The 14,741-nt window shown below is 46.8% G+C and overlaps 1 protein-coding gene across 7 annotated transcripts in view; it reads right to left on the bottom strand.

Moving 5' to 3' along the window:
- The window catches only part of LOC133163722 (mediator of RNA polymerase II transcription subunit 13-like), a 62,827-nt gene that overhangs the window by 7,139 nt on the left and 40,947 nt on the right, over positions 1 to 14,741 (bottom strand). For 4 of the 7 annotated variants that reach the window (XM_061293916.1, XM_061293917.1, XM_061293912.1 and 1 more), the window contains 15 exons: positions 11,861 to 11,945; positions 10,534 to 10,617; positions 5,232 to 5,377; positions 4,924 to 5,121; positions 4,124 to 4,291; positions 3,840 to 3,996; positions 3,662 to 3,766; positions 2,919 to 3,566; positions 2,416 to 2,629; positions 2,242 to 2,320; positions 2,012 to 2,133; positions 1,687 to 1,783; positions 1,393 to 1,613; positions 1,125 to 1,303; positions 136 to 1,064 (listed from right to left, as the gene is read on the bottom strand). In XM_061293916.1, the coding sequence (XP_061149900.1) occupies positions 136 to 1,064; positions 1,125 to 1,303; positions 1,393 to 1,613; positions 1,687 to 1,783; positions 2,012 to 2,133; positions 2,242 to 2,320; positions 2,416 to 2,629; positions 2,919 to 3,566; positions 3,662 to 3,766; positions 3,840 to 3,996; positions 4,124 to 4,291; positions 4,924 to 5,121; positions 5,232 to 5,377; positions 10,534 to 10,617; positions 11,861 to 11,945 (3,432 nt within the window). The remainder of the gene's footprint in view (positions 1 to 135; positions 1,065 to 1,124; positions 1,304 to 1,392; positions 1,614 to 1,686; positions 1,784 to 2,011; positions 2,134 to 2,241; positions 2,321 to 2,415; positions 2,630 to 2,918; positions 3,567 to 3,661; positions 3,767 to 3,839; positions 3,997 to 4,123; positions 4,292 to 4,923; positions 5,122 to 5,231; positions 5,378 to 10,533; positions 10,618 to 11,860; positions 11,946 to 14,741) is intronic. The other 3 variants (XM_061293913.1, XM_061293915.1, XM_061293914.1) reach the window with 3 other exon arrangements.

Genomic DNA, 14,741 nt, shown 5'->3' with positions numbered 1-14,741 from the left:
AGCCGAGGAAACAAATGAACAAACATAAAACACATCCAGATCACACCAAGGCAGATAGGAATTTGTAAAAAAAAAACATGTCCAGATATTGGTTTCATCCTCCAGCAGCATCCTGTCTTGACATTTGAGTCTTACCATTGGTGTGAGGCCAAGGATGGAGAGCTGTACTTCTGACAACAGCTGGATCCACTTTGCCCCCCGTGGAGTTGTCCACATACTGCAGCCCCTGCTCCAAGGCATTGTAACACTCCACACAGGCGTCGCTCCCGTCTACCCACTGCTTCTCCGACAGCCAACTTTGGAGCAGCACCCCTTTGCGGGAATAGCTGGAATAGCCGTGGGGAAGGTGCAGTGAGGCGAGGGAGGAAATGGGCTGCGAGCACTGCTCCTGAAGCAGGACCATGAGCGAGGGCGAAGCGGGTGCCGCATCCTGAGGCCGCTTGGCTCTGGGGTCGCCCATTGTCGGCTCCCGCCGGCCGAGAGCCAGCCTCCTCTCGGCGGCCCGACCGATCTCGGAGGAGCGGCCGTAAATATCCAGCTCATCTTCCAGGAAGAGGCCGGTGCCGTGGGCCAGCTGCCTGTTGACGATGGCGCTGAAGCCGCACATGCAACGGTACTGATCCTCGCAGGTGGAATCGGGGATGTACACCCCGACGTCCGCCCCCTTCACGTTCATGTTGCAGGCACAGATGCAGCAGCTGTCAAAGTTGCGGTCCTTGAAGACGTTGAGGACCGAGTCCGACAGAAGCAGAATGGCGTACAGGCTGTGGCTCTCGGGGAGGCAAGGTCGAGGTCGGGCCAGGGGCTCCACGGAGCTAAGAGGCAGGCTGGTGGAAGGGGTCGAAGCGGGCGAGCTCAGCTCCGTGCCGTCCTGCTTCACGGAACCTTGGCCGCAGCTGGCGGGGTTCATGCCCCGCGGCGTGCGAGGGGTGCGTGGGGTGGGCACGGAGAAACGAGGCGTGGCCGGGGAGGGCAGGATGCCCACGGTGGTGCTGACGGAAGCTGTGGTGCCGCTCATCTGGTTGTAGTCCTGTTCTGTCAGAGCGCTGACGCTTGGGATATTTCTGAAAGACAAGATTACAGTAAGCCTGACGCATTCAACTTTGTCACCAAATGTGACTCACGTGTATCCATCCCTGACGAAACCGCTGCTTTGAGCGTGCATGGCGGCTGGGATGTGCTCCATTTTGGGCAGGAGCGTCCAAGACGGGCGGTAGTAGCACTGCTCGGGAATCTTAAGCGGTGGTAAACTCTGACTGGGTAGGCAGGAAAGTGGTGCAAACATGGAGGAGACCACTTGCGTCTGGACAGAGGGGGACATAAAGACTTGCTTTGGAAATGTTGGACAGAGCAACTCCATTTTGCTAGAATCAGCTTTTCCTAACGACTAACCTTGAAGTCTTCTTGCCAAGGACTAGCCATGCCTTCCTCCAGATCCATCCTGAATTCAGGCAGTTGGCTGGCGGCGAGCGGCACGAGGTAGTCGGGCGCTCCGCCGGGAGCGGAGGGGGGCTCCTGGCTGGGCGTGTCGCGGTACGTCATGATGGGAGAGAAGGCCGGATGCTGCTCCAGTGAAGGTGGCGTGGGGAACATACGTTGCAGGTCTGCTACTGCTGAGGTGGACAAAAGCGGATTTATTATGGCTTTTGGCGCGTCGTGTATGGCCATGTTTGGATGGGAGCTCACTCGATGGATAAGGAACTGCCGCTCTGCCTTCTTTACTCAGCGGACGATCTTCGGTGGAGACTGTGACTTTGGTTGAGTGCTGGTTGGGGGAAACCGTCTACAATTTAGTACACATCACATTAGAGGATAACAGTTTATTAATACCAGCCATTTATTCAATTTTTTTTTTTAGAGCGGGACAGCATTTTATTTGAGGCAATTTGGCTGAATTAATTTGATTGATTGAGCCAACCCATTTCATTTATTAGAGCAGACAGAAATGCTGAGAAGGCAGAATTGTTGCTACTTCCACATATTTGCCCGAACAGGAGCTTGGATGACTCACCCCAAGCTCCTCCTCATCTTCATCAAATATGTTGTCCAGATCCGAAATGTTCACCACCAGGTCTTTTTCTCGAGTCAGAGACGGATTGGCTTTGGCAGCGGCATCGTCCGGACTGGAGTCGTCTGAAGGAAAAACATTCAACTTAAAGGCTCGGATGGCTTTGAAATGAAGCACATTAAAGATTAATAAAAAAAAAAAAAGGGTTGTGATGTTGAAAGCGCAAGTCGCACCTGATTTAGGAGCAGAGTTGAAAATGGACATTGCATCTTTTCCATCTGGCAGGTTGCCATTGCTGGTGATTTCTTCACTCTGTTGGGTCATTTGGAAGAATTAGTCAAGCGAGTCATCTTTTAATGGATTTTCAAGGATGCCTTTGAACAGCCGCTTTAAATATTAGCACCCACCTTGGCTCTCTTGCTGGATTCTCGCCCTTGACTCTTTAATCTCTTGGAAGTGGAGAAGGTGTACTCGATGTCACCTTCCTTGAAGTCGTAAGGGTCTTCCCCTGGTTCGCGCAGAGCCTCCACGACCGGCTGCTGGAGCAGGCCCAGCGTCTGGACGTGGTCCCGCAATCTCTCGTCGGAGATTTTAAATCTCTTTTGCGCCTGTGTGTAAAGTCTGTGAGAGACATTTGCAAGCTATTACAACATGGATATATCTTTTACCTTCAAATAAAATCTCGAGCGCACTTGAATAGCATTCTGGCTTCCAAAGCAGACTTTGGAATTGACATGGCAGAACAGCCTCACTCACATTTAACTTGATGACAGAGGACTTGATTTCCGCGCAAGTCAAGCATGTGGGACAGCTTTGCTATTTTTTCGCAGACAGCTTAGCGCAGGCAAAAAAAAAGGGTGGTTTGTGCTGTTGTGGGTGTGAACACTGATTCACTGCTCGTCAACCCTACCTCTTTAGAGCAGTTCCCTCGGGGATCGCCTCGGTCTTCCCTTCCTCTAGTTTATCAGCCAAGACCTCTGGAGGTCTGAAATCCATCTTATCAGTCCTGGGAGTCCGGAAGCCTCTCCACCAGCCGGCCCCATTCTCTCTCTGCTTCAGCAGGGCCATGTACATTGCTGTCTCACTGGTCATCAAGCCCATGCCCACCGCTGCCTCCTGACATACGTGCATGTCCAGGGGCCCTTCCAGTACTTCTGGGTCCTGAACCCGAGGATGTGGACTAAGTGTAGGAGGGAGCGGAGACATTGGCGACAAGAGAAGGGACTCCGGGGCTTTCCTGCCATTGGAGAGCGGTTTGGGATACTTGCAGCTTGCCAGAGTGGCCATAGGCTCCATGGGTGGATCCAGGGCTACCAGACCACTGAGCTGGCCCCCCCCAGGGGAGTCCTGCTCCAGAGAGGTCTCTTGGGTGACAGACACACGGTGGTGAAAGGGGATCATGGCCGGCCTCTTGGATTGTTTGTCAGCCTTTTCAGTCTTATCGCTCGTCTTATGTTTGGGTATGGAAGACGCGTATAATGACGAGCCGGAGGACGGATTGGCGCCAATCTGGGGGTTGGAGATGTTTGCGGTGGTTGTCAACTTCTGTTGCTTCACCCTGACGTACAAACAAGACAATTGCGTGATCTTTTCAGAAGAAACACAGTTATTGTAATGGCGTCAAAGAACAGCTTGAGAGCGGCTCCGCGGTACCTCGAGCAGCTGCATGGTGCTCGCGCACCGACGTCATTGAAATCCCACGTGGTGACTCCGTTTGGCACTTCCTTCTTGGGCGTCACGTCAGCTGGCTGCTTGAGTCTGCCAAGAACAAACAAACAAATGTAGGTCCGTCCTCCGCAGCGGGGGACCACGGCGGGCTGTCGGCACTTACGTGTGTTGAGGCTGGCTGAGGTAGCACTCCCTCCAAGCTTGGTGGACCACCTGACAAGTCAGCTTTTTCCCAGAATGCTTTGGGCTGAGGTTGCTGACCCCCAGACTGCTGTCTGGCGTTGGGACACTCGAGGCCGAGGTCACGAATCCACTGTCCGCTGGAAAGACAAGATGCAGAGCTCAGACTATACTTAAATGGTGGAGGCTAAAGCAAAATGTTCATTTCATTTAATCGGCTGAACTTCTAAAGCCTCCCCCCCCCCCAACACAACACGGCGTCGTTACCCGAGCAAGGCTGCTCCGGCGATGTCGGCGGCGTGAGCGGCACGCTGCAGTGGTTCTGCTCTCTGGCGAGGAGGCCCTGAGCTGCAGGAGCAGGTGGAGGTGGCTCCGCCGGCAGCTGGCCCTGGCCAATCAGCACAAAAGCAGCTGGGTAGGTCATCCTTACTCCACCTGAAGAGACCACAAAGGACAAGATGAGAAGACGAGGCTGCTGCTTCTCACTCAGACATATGGGCCTTGTTTCTTCCCATTTTTACGACCTACTAAACCTACCCAATGGGTGTCTACAAAGGCTTTATCTGTACTTTTATCATTTGTCGAGTTTACATCTGAAGTGCGAATGTTTTTCCTGCTTTTTAAATCCAAGTTGTTTATGATACCGTTTAAATTGACTAAAGCAGATTTAAACCTTCAATGTTTATTCTTTTTATTATATTCATAGTTAATATAATCATGAAAAGTCCATAACTTAGTATTCACATCAGCTATAGTTGCATAGTAAGTTGCATGTCGTCCCGATTTGAACTCCTTGTCATCTCATTCATCCTCTTTTCCTTCCGCATCATTAGCTCTTTTTTGCAGCGGGGCTAAAAAAAAAAGCTGTGAAGGTGCTTTTCAAGAGCATCGGCAAATACCGCAAACGAAAAGCGAGAGAGGAGGAAGAGAAGCGGCGGCGGCTAATTTATGGGATGGCACTCGCCGCTGTTTGCTTTAGCAGAACAAAGTCACGGCGGTCCGAAGCGATTTCAGCGGGATTCCGGCACAAATGCGCGACGGCGGCGGCTTTTGAAGCAAGTACTTACCGACGACCACCTCCACGGCCACGTGAGCGTTGCGATCATCGGCCGGCTCGACGTTCTCCTCGCCGCTTCCCGCCTTCCGCTTCAGTACCATGGGGTAAAAGTAGCTCCATTCCTCCATCAGTTTGCGTGCTGCCGGGTCGCTCATTTTATAGGCTTGACCCGTCAGAGTACCGCTCAGACCGTATGGGCTCAGGATCACTGCAAAACGAACATTCAGTTCAACCGACTAACATTAGACTGAGCCGATAATCAAACAACGATCTATAAAAGGTTCTTCTGAAATCTTGGAATTTTTGGTGTGCCGTTACCTTGTATTGGCGCGACGGAGGTGTGTGCGAGGCGAATGTGCTGTTCTGTGATGTGATACGCCGGCTGGTGCTGGGCGATCTCCACGCTGGTGCACACGTTGCTCTCCCCGTGCAGGAAGAAGGAGAAGGAACACGACAGGTGCTCACTGGTGAAGACAGAAGAACACACCGGGTGTCCATCATGAGAGCCAGGAAGGCGGGCGACGTTTGCAGGTCAACTCGGAAAAATTCCATCAATGCCACACAGTGTAAGAGGTGTGTCAGAAAACTTCCAGGACTTTACCACATGCATCCATCTTTGTCCTCATTTGGCCTTCTTATTGCAGGTATGAATCCTTATTTGCTTAATGACGGATTGTTGTATTTATCTCTTTATTACACCGCCTTGGACCATCCATCATGTATCCTTTTTTTTTTTTTTTTTTTAATCACAGGCTGATCATAATTTGGGTCTTATTGCAATCTACACGGCGGCGGCGAACGGCCCCGCGAGGTTTCGGTGATGTATATTTTTAATCTATAACGCTCCTTATAACCTTGGTTATATACATACATCAAGATGACAATAAAGTCAGCAGGTAGTGTGATCTGGTGATTACCCTGCTGCCCATGCAATATCTCCTTTGCCCCCAAGGCACTGGACCTCCATTGGAGCGGTAATGGGTCATCAAATTCAATAGGAGAAGGAAAAAAAAAAAAAAAAAAATAAAAAAGCCAGTTCTGCCCTTAATGGGCCGAGCTGAAGGATGAGTCGTTAAATACTGTCCTAAAACGGCCTCCAGATGGCGCTAGGTGCCCCCAGAGGGTAAGGAGGCCAAGACTGGATGTGAATTTCTGGGACAGAGTATCTTATTGTGGCGTTTCTCAGCCTTTATTGAGCCATGGGTGACCACATGAACAAAGGCTACACTTTATTTAACATCTTTATGAGGAAAAAAAGTGACAACAAACACCTCCCAATTAATAGTAGTCTAAATTATATAATAATATAAAACAATTATGATAAGTAATGTTATGTGATTAAAAAGCGCATCGGTTTTCAAATAGTTAAACTCAAGCATTATTGTTTTTCTGATACGGATCTCGCATTATGTTGTCATCGCTGAGTGTGATAGCATCACTGCAGCCAAAATGTGACGATTATGACGTTTGCGCTCTTACGCTGTTGGCACGGCAATAACAAAGGTGCAATTAAACACAACATGAGCGACATCACTGGCGTCAAACTTGTTTTCATTGCGGTCCACGTGGCTACGGTTAACTGGAAATCCAATCCACTTACTGGGAATGTGTAATCGCTACTTAGCTACAGTTAGGGGGGGACAAAATGAAAAAAAAATTACACCCATAACCCATTCAGAAATACTTTCATTCTTTATATTGCGAAATATAACATTATGTGAGCGCATATATTTGATACTGCCATCTGAATTCCAGGCCAGATGTTCTAGCGCTACCTGTGAGTCACACAAACACACGTACAGTACATTGCATGTCCTTTAGCAAAGGGCATTTTCCTGCACCGTAAGCGGGTGTGATTATGTGGACACACAGCACTTCTTGCATCCTTTGGGACCTGGTGTGTGTGTGTGTGTGTATGTGTAAACAGTAGTAAACATGCGGATGGTACTCAAATGAAGAGTGATCCTCACAGCTGGAGACTGAAGAAGAGAGGGGTGCGGAAAAAGAGGGTGATTGGGAACGACAGTAAGAAGGTCTTCATTTTATATTTATATTAAAAAAAGAGAACGAGAGAGTAAGAGAAGAAGCCTCGGTGGTTGAAAATTAAGCAAATGCACCAGATGAAGCGTAAAGCTGCCAGCCAGGCACAGGAAGAAAAAAAAAAAGAGAGCGAAAAAAAACATACAGTTTGAAATATAGAGTGAGAGCAAAGCCAGCCTGGGAGAAAGTGCGGCGAGTGAATAATTCAGCAACACACACACACACACACATTGCTGCAATTGCCGCACACATAGTATCAATGAAATTGAAGTTTTAGCAAGTGATCTTATGTTTACGCTAAAAGGACTCAAGCAATGTCAAGCAGAATCTCGATCAAAACATAACAGCGCTTTTATTGGAGATGCTGTTATTGAACAAATCATCGTCAAAGCCACTGGCTATTTGATTGCAAACGATAAGACGAAACAAGTTCAGTTCAGTACGACCGATAAATGTATTTTTTCTCTGACAGGATTAATAAAAATAGAGTATTGGCATTTGTTATCTATGTAAATGACATAATCTGATGGTTGGGTTCAAATCTGTTATTATTTGAATGTCATGTGCACTGTACTAGTATTCAGACATATTTGATAACATTCAACAATACAGTAATTATGTGCAGTATTATGGAAATGAGTGGACCGCATACTGTATAAGGGATTTTTTTTCTTGAGATTATGACTTTAATAAAAAATAAATGCAACTTTTTATCTCAAACATAAGCAAATTTTAAATATTAAAAATTCTGTCCACAAAATATTCAACCTTATTTTTGGATTGACTTTTAACTTGAAAATGTAACACTATCTCCAAAATATATTTTTTTTTCCCTGAAATGATTTTTTTTTTAAATTATGAATCATTATTCTTTATTATTATGATTTTCATCAAGAAAATATTTACTTAATAATCCCCATCCATCTTTATGGCTGACTATCTGTATCGATCTTGTTTCTGGCACAGGATCTCATTAGCAAGTGTACCTAATCCAGTGGCCGCGTGCATATGACAAATTGCATGTGGGCATGAAGAGACCTCCTAACGATGCTATAAATATGCAGATAAGCTCGCTTCAACTTGTGAGTACAGCCAAAGTGACACGTACACGAGGAGTGGAACATCACTGGCTGAGACCAATGAAGAAAAACTGAACGCTTTAGTGTGTGTCAAACAGCGGGCGGCTCCGGCGAGTTTCCGACATGCTTGACATACACGTCACATTAGCATGTAGCATTGTTGAATTAAAGAGGAAGAATTAGAATACAAATTGTCCTATAAGAAGATTTAGCTAGCATCTGTATTTAGAGGCCAGCAGTGTAACAAATACAGACTGTACTGTGCTAACTCAATTTGATTTACAGCAGTATGTCAAGTTTGAGCTGGCAAGTCACGGGGGAAAAAGAAAAAGGGAAAACTAAAGTAATATATCTTAACATAAGATGCCATGCAACACAAACCGGTTCCTAGACTCAATTGCAACCGTTAAAAAACTGCCAGTCAACTATTATTATTATTTTTTTTAACTTTTCCATCTATCTGCGCTAAAGTAATTAGTTTCATTTCAGCCTCTCGCTTTGGTTTACCTGCTAATGTAAGAATGATAGAAGACATCCACGGAATATGTCGTTGTTTGTGTTCTCCAATCTCCGGGGAGGGCCGTTACACGTTTGTTGCGTGTCAATACAAACGGCGTATTTAACGAGAAGGCTTCCAAATAAATTGGCCGCGACGCAACCGATGGGCTCCCGACGACAACTTTAATTGCAAATTCTGTCAGTACGCGTACATCTCCTCTAATGAGAAACATCCACATTTATAGTCCAATTAATTGGTCAGTGTTTAGCATTAGCGAGGATTTTGACATCTATGATGACTTCATGACACTTGTACATCGTCCCAGTCAGGTTGTATGATTGCGTCTTTAGGTGGAATCAAACTTTTTTTCCTCTGGTGAAAGATTTTTTTTCATTTGGTAGAGTCAATGTATGAATAATGGAAGAACAAGTCAGTGACGGTACGCACAGTTTGAACAGTTCATCTTTCCTTTCTTTGGGAATCGCTGCACTGGGTCACCTAACTGCCCCCCCAAAAGATTAATCAACACTCCTTATTGTACCAGAGATTACAAGGACGACATATATAATAGCACAAAAAAAATGTTTCCCTTTCTGCTTGGATATTCCGTGACCTTGGGATATGGCTGGGCACCAAGTGTCTGTTGCCAAGACGACGGCTAATAGCTCAATGTCACCCGAGGAGAGCGGAGCATCTGTGCGCTATTTATTTACTATGAAGTATTGTTAGGGAGATCATACAACATTCTCTAGCGTCTTTAGTCACAAGAGAATTTTTGTATTTATTTATTTATTTATTTATTCAAGCTTTAAAATATAATATGCTGTCCTGTATGCGGTCATGAATTCAAATGAGAGCCTCGATAAATTTACATTGTATTGTATTTGGCATGCATACAACTGACTGAACTAATGAGAGGGACAGACTGTAATGCATCAATTCAGCCGTCTGTAGTAATGATTAATTTATGACCATCACTTCGGCATCCCCCCCCCCCTCCTTCTTCTTATCCCTCTTCCTCCCAGTGAACCCCCACCCACCCCCTTTTTAAGCGTCTGATGCAATTCGCTCCCAACCCAGAGAGCTTCCTCCTCATTCCGACACAAAGAGAGCAGAGGGAGGAGGTTTTGGAATTCTCTCCTGGATGTGCCGCTCTTCTCCGCCACTAAGGCCCCAGGGACACACGCGAGATAAACACCGGGGAAGCTTGACAAAAGCGGGGGTGTGGGGGTGTTGGGCCATGATGATGGCGCACGCTGTTGTAGACGCCCTCTGTTGGGGATAAAAGGCACCGACGGCGTGGAGGTGCAGAGGAGACAAAGGAGCTGGTTACAGCTGAGGCGGGAGGTCACATGACATCAACTGAGCAATGCTCCCTCGTGGTGTGTGTGTGTGTGTGTTGGGGGGGGGGGGGGGGGGGGGCTTCTGATGTGCAGAGGGGATTCCTGAGTCTAGCGCATGCAATGCTATTGTGGAAAAGAAACATGCGGGGTGCATTTGGACTGCCCGCATGTGAAGTGCAAGCAAAGCAGAGCGGCTGTACAAAATAAAAAAATGAATAAAGAACAAAAGTGTCATTCACCAAAGCCTTTTGTTTTGTTTGTGGACATTGAAAGCTGCGCTGATATTCCGCCTTCTCCCTCTTTGCAGGATGCTCAATAATTCAAAGAGGCAACAGTGGCTCAGCGTGAGGCAAGGATGGGAAAGGCGAGGGGGTGTTTGTTGGGGGTGGTGGCTTCGCAGCGGCGCACGCCGCATGACAACAGATATTTAGAAGTCTCCCTACATCAGTAATTATTACAACCAACAAACATTCTACTCCTCCCACTTGGAGCTTTGGCCATAAATACGACATCGCCACTTTCATCTGCCCCAGTCGGAGAAGCAAAAACGTATCCGATTGTGGTAAAGTGTCACTAGAGTCCACTAACGCATACAAACATCCAGACACGAGCTAAAATGAACCCTTTGAATAGCCCCGCGAGCTGAGAACTCCACTCACCTGCTGCCCAGAGACTTTTCCTGCAGTTGGTGCGGCTTGAAGAACCACTTGCCGACTCTCACGAATCCTTTGTCCATGAGACATCTGCAGCGGTGAGAAGAACAAACGAGAATGTAAGACGCTCACTTCACCGTGATAATAATAATGATCATTATCCTTGGCTTTCAACAGCAGGCTGTCAAATAGAAACGTACGCCCGAACAAAACAAGGAAGCGGAAAACTTGAGCAGCGGAGTAAACTGCACGGTGGACGCTTTCGATGGTATCAAATAGTCGAGTTGCTCTGCTGCCGAGGTTTTTCTTGCCTTCCTTCAGTGACCGTCTCCACGGTCTTGACTTTTACTCCATGTGCCGGCGCCAGGGAATTCCGAACCGGATCCTCTGACCCAAGTCAAGGATTTACACGATTGTTTTATAGATTGGACTTGCGCAGCTTCCAGTGCTTCCATCCGCTACGTGTGTAGCTAGCTTAACTTGACTTTAGCTTAACTTGACTGTTTTCCAAGCACCCCACACCGCAAGTTAATATGACAATCGGACTTTTGCTTTGATCGTAACGCTCAAATTTTGCCTGATTTGTCATCATTTCAATAGTGAAGAAATCGCCGTGCATATACTTTGCTTAACACAATCTCGAGCTTCAGGTAGCTAATTTAGTCAAACGATTACAACTCTGCCTTTTCTAATGGTCCCAATCGTTTGCTCGGTTGCAGTTTATCAAATGGTTCCTAATTGCTTTGCTTGTGATTGTTTGATTAAGAGCCACTTGACTCAAATTTATGCTCATTTGAGCGGAGCGAAAAGTAAATCGGCCGCCCGGCGACAAAGTTTATTTGGTGGCGAAGGAGAAGGCAGTGGCTGTCGCGTCGGAACAGCTAGCAATAAAAGGAGTTAGCTTCAAGGTAATAGGAAGGTTAATTCCGCCTGCCCCCTATGATGATCGCTGATGCTTCACTTAATAGAGAGCAAATATGTGCTGCTTCATTTAACAGATGGCTCTGGCTCAGAAAGGAGAGCTTTGGGTACTTGAGCAAATGATTCACTGCTCAAATTATTAATTTCAGTGAGGTGAGGATGCCAGAAGACAAGTGGAGATGTCTAATTATTTAGTTTAGCACTTTTTGTTTGGGGACGCACTTGAAATATATTTCGAAATTGACCTCGGAGACTGACGGGAATTACATTCGGCGGATGTGTTATTTTTCAAAACGAGACAAACTTGATCAGAACTGTGATGTATAGTTACTTTCTCTGAGAAAATGGTTTTGGAATCCCAAACAGGCTCCATTCATGTCTTGTAAGTTTTTGCCATTCACTTTCTCATTACCTTTCCAGCAGGTTGTGTACGGCCTTAAACAGCAGGGTCCTGCACTCGTAGGACAGTCCGCACTCCCACAGCCCCTCCTCGGCCACTGAAAAGTGAAAATCATCAAATTATAAATCTCAATATACGGCATTATTACCCACGCTGCTTTATAATCCCTCTCGGTGGCAACAGTAATGATGTTTTCAGAGACAGAGAAGCATCTGCAGCGGCCAGCTTGAGGATTATAAACAACGCGCGCGCTTGTTTATGGCGTGCTCTGTCACCACATGCTGCATGCGCTGATGAGGGAACCGGCGCATCATATGGGGAATCGCGCTCGGGGATGAAAACGCGCGCTGTGATGTCACTGAGAGCAAGTGTGTGTATGTGTGTGAGTGCGCACACTGGGGAAGTGTCAGGTTAGCTGCAGCGACAAGCCAGTCAAGCCCAGTGCAGTTGTCAGCCTCGCTTAGCCCAAGAGCAAGCGTGCGGGCGCCACTCGCGTGCTCGGGTTCTTGCACATGCGTGTCTAGTTGTGGGCTAGCCCTCTTTTTTTTTTTTTTTTAAACCCTCATCACAGCAGCCCCCCGGGCAAAAACAACAACAAGAAAAGGTTGCTGACATGCAAGTGAGCTACAAGCTAAAGAGAGGTGGGTCAAATGTAACCAAATTTGGGTCAAAAAGGAAAAAATGACAATTTTGGGGGAGTTGTTGTGTTGTTTTGAGAATATATTAGAAAGTTGGGTCTAATTGAGCCTAAATTGGGGCATTTTTGACAATAGTTTGACAATAAACTCAAACTTATAAACAGCTTTTTATTTTGAAAATATATATATATTATAAAAATAGGGGTGGCGGTTAGGAATGTTACTGTACTGCAGCTCCCAAATAAACACACACAGCGAGCGTCCAGTTAACAGTGCTTGTCTTTGTTCTGCGCCATACTGTATACCTGCAGGGCTGAGCGTGTGCAGGGTGGGTGTTGTGTTTGCGTGTGGGGAAGTGATGTTGGGGTGCAGGGGGGGGGGGGGGGGACAACCCCCAGCATCATCACAGAAAAGAGGAATGCAAAGACCTCATGGGGTGGTGGGGGTCTTCATTCTCCATCTCATATTTATGTCATGTGTCTTCCCGCCCTTGTGCTCGGTTAATATTTTCATCTCGCGTACCCCCCACCCCACCCCTCTGCCTCTTAACAGGGGTGAATGAAATTTCCTTACTCGCCAGAATTACCCTGTCGCCATGGAAACGCAAGCGCGAGAACATGGCGTCCTGGCATTCAATTTCAACAGCGTGCCCTCCCCCTGCTTCTCCTCCTCCTTCTTCTTCCTCTGTTCTCTTGCTTCCAACACCCAATCCACCTCCCCCCCCCCTCCTGCTCCCTCCCCAACACCCAGCCCTCATTTACTCCTGCTTGAGGGCGCAGACAGGAAGCTTGCTGAAGCCAGCTCGCTCTATCTAACACAGCAGTGAGATGAGCAGAATGCCAAGTCTCCGGCAAAATCCAGCTCATTAGCTCTCGCCGCTCTCCTGATATCTCTTCTTTCTCTGTACACCTCTTAAAAAAGATCAACTTTGCAGCTCAACACTGCTGAACTCGACCGACAAGACGGGGGGAGGGGGGGGAGGCTAGGAAAACATCTTCTCACACCTCGCTTTAAGTCAACCAAACGAGAACAAAAGTAAAGCAAAAGTGACGATTTGAAAATCTACTCCTAAAACCTGGCACTAATAATGGTCATTCAATGCAGAGGATAAAGAATATGAGGACAAATATTGTCTGTCTACATGATGTTGCTGCAACGTTTGTGTTCAATTTGTTGCATTCACTGTACCACTGATGCTAATTAGCATTAGCCGCTTCATCTATTTGCTTTTTTTGCCTTCTGGAACTTACATTAAGCTAAATCATTTGCATACTTTGTATACTTTAAGATGTGTCAATGATCGGGCGAAGAAGAAAGTAGTAATTGTTGTCAAGGAAGTACATGTTTATGTTAAGTCTGGAATTTTCCTCACACTTTACACTTCTCAAACTGAAAAACGAACGTACTCCAACACAACAAGTCTTTTACAATAAAGGGTTACTATCATGTGGGGATTTTCTTCGCCCAGAAAAGCAGCAGTACAGCATAACCTTCTTTTTATGGATCCCGACAGTCGTAACGGAACACATTTAGACCCCAGCTACGCAATCCCCATTAGAGTTAGCACCGCATCAGCACAAGTGTCAATAGCGTAAGAAAAGCTCGTCAAATTCAACACGCGGCGACGGTGATGTCGAAATTGTGCATGTAGGCTGGAGGAAAACACGGCGCCACTGTCACTGTAGCAACAGCGCGTCACTAAGCGCCACATTTTCAGATTTACTGCCTGTTAATCAGGGGAGGAAAACAGATGGCCCGAGGGAAAAGCGTGCTGCAGAGACTCAAATGTGCAGCTGAGTGCAATAGGGCTTTAATGCATCATGATCCGTCATTCATCACAGACGCGGCGGCGGCGGCGGCGGCTACAGCCAACTGCAGCACGCCCCGGAGAATGTAAATGGGCCGCACGTTATCAGGCACTCTCTCTCAATTAGATTAAAGTCATTTTGCCTTTTTACTGATTAGCGCAGAAAACAAGGCTGGGAAATTGCAGGAGAGGGAAAAGTTGTTTTAAAAGTGGATTTTCTGCACTGTATTTCAAATGGGGACCACTCTATGAAAAGGCGGCGGTAAACCGCAATTTATCAACAGGTGGGTCTATAAATAGAGGTTTTTCAATTTACAGTTTGACTCCTCAAACACGCCAAAACTTAATTAAAGCTCGTTTTCTTTCAAAGAGACTGAAAATGAACACATTGCAAACATAAGCCATGTTGACGGCCACGTAACGCCACCATCTTTTACATCACCACTAG

This window comes from Syngnathus typhle, linkage group LG12, assembly GCF_033458585.1.
Source record: "Syngnathus typhle isolate RoL2023-S1 ecotype Sweden linkage group LG12, RoL_Styp_1.0, whole genome shotgun sequence".
NCBI classification, from domain to species: Eukaryota; Metazoa; Chordata; class Actinopteri; order Syngnathiformes; family Syngnathidae; genus Syngnathus; species Syngnathus typhle.
The sequence above is the reverse complement of the archived record's forward strand: the minus strand, read 5'-3'. Positions and strand labels throughout refer to the sequence as shown.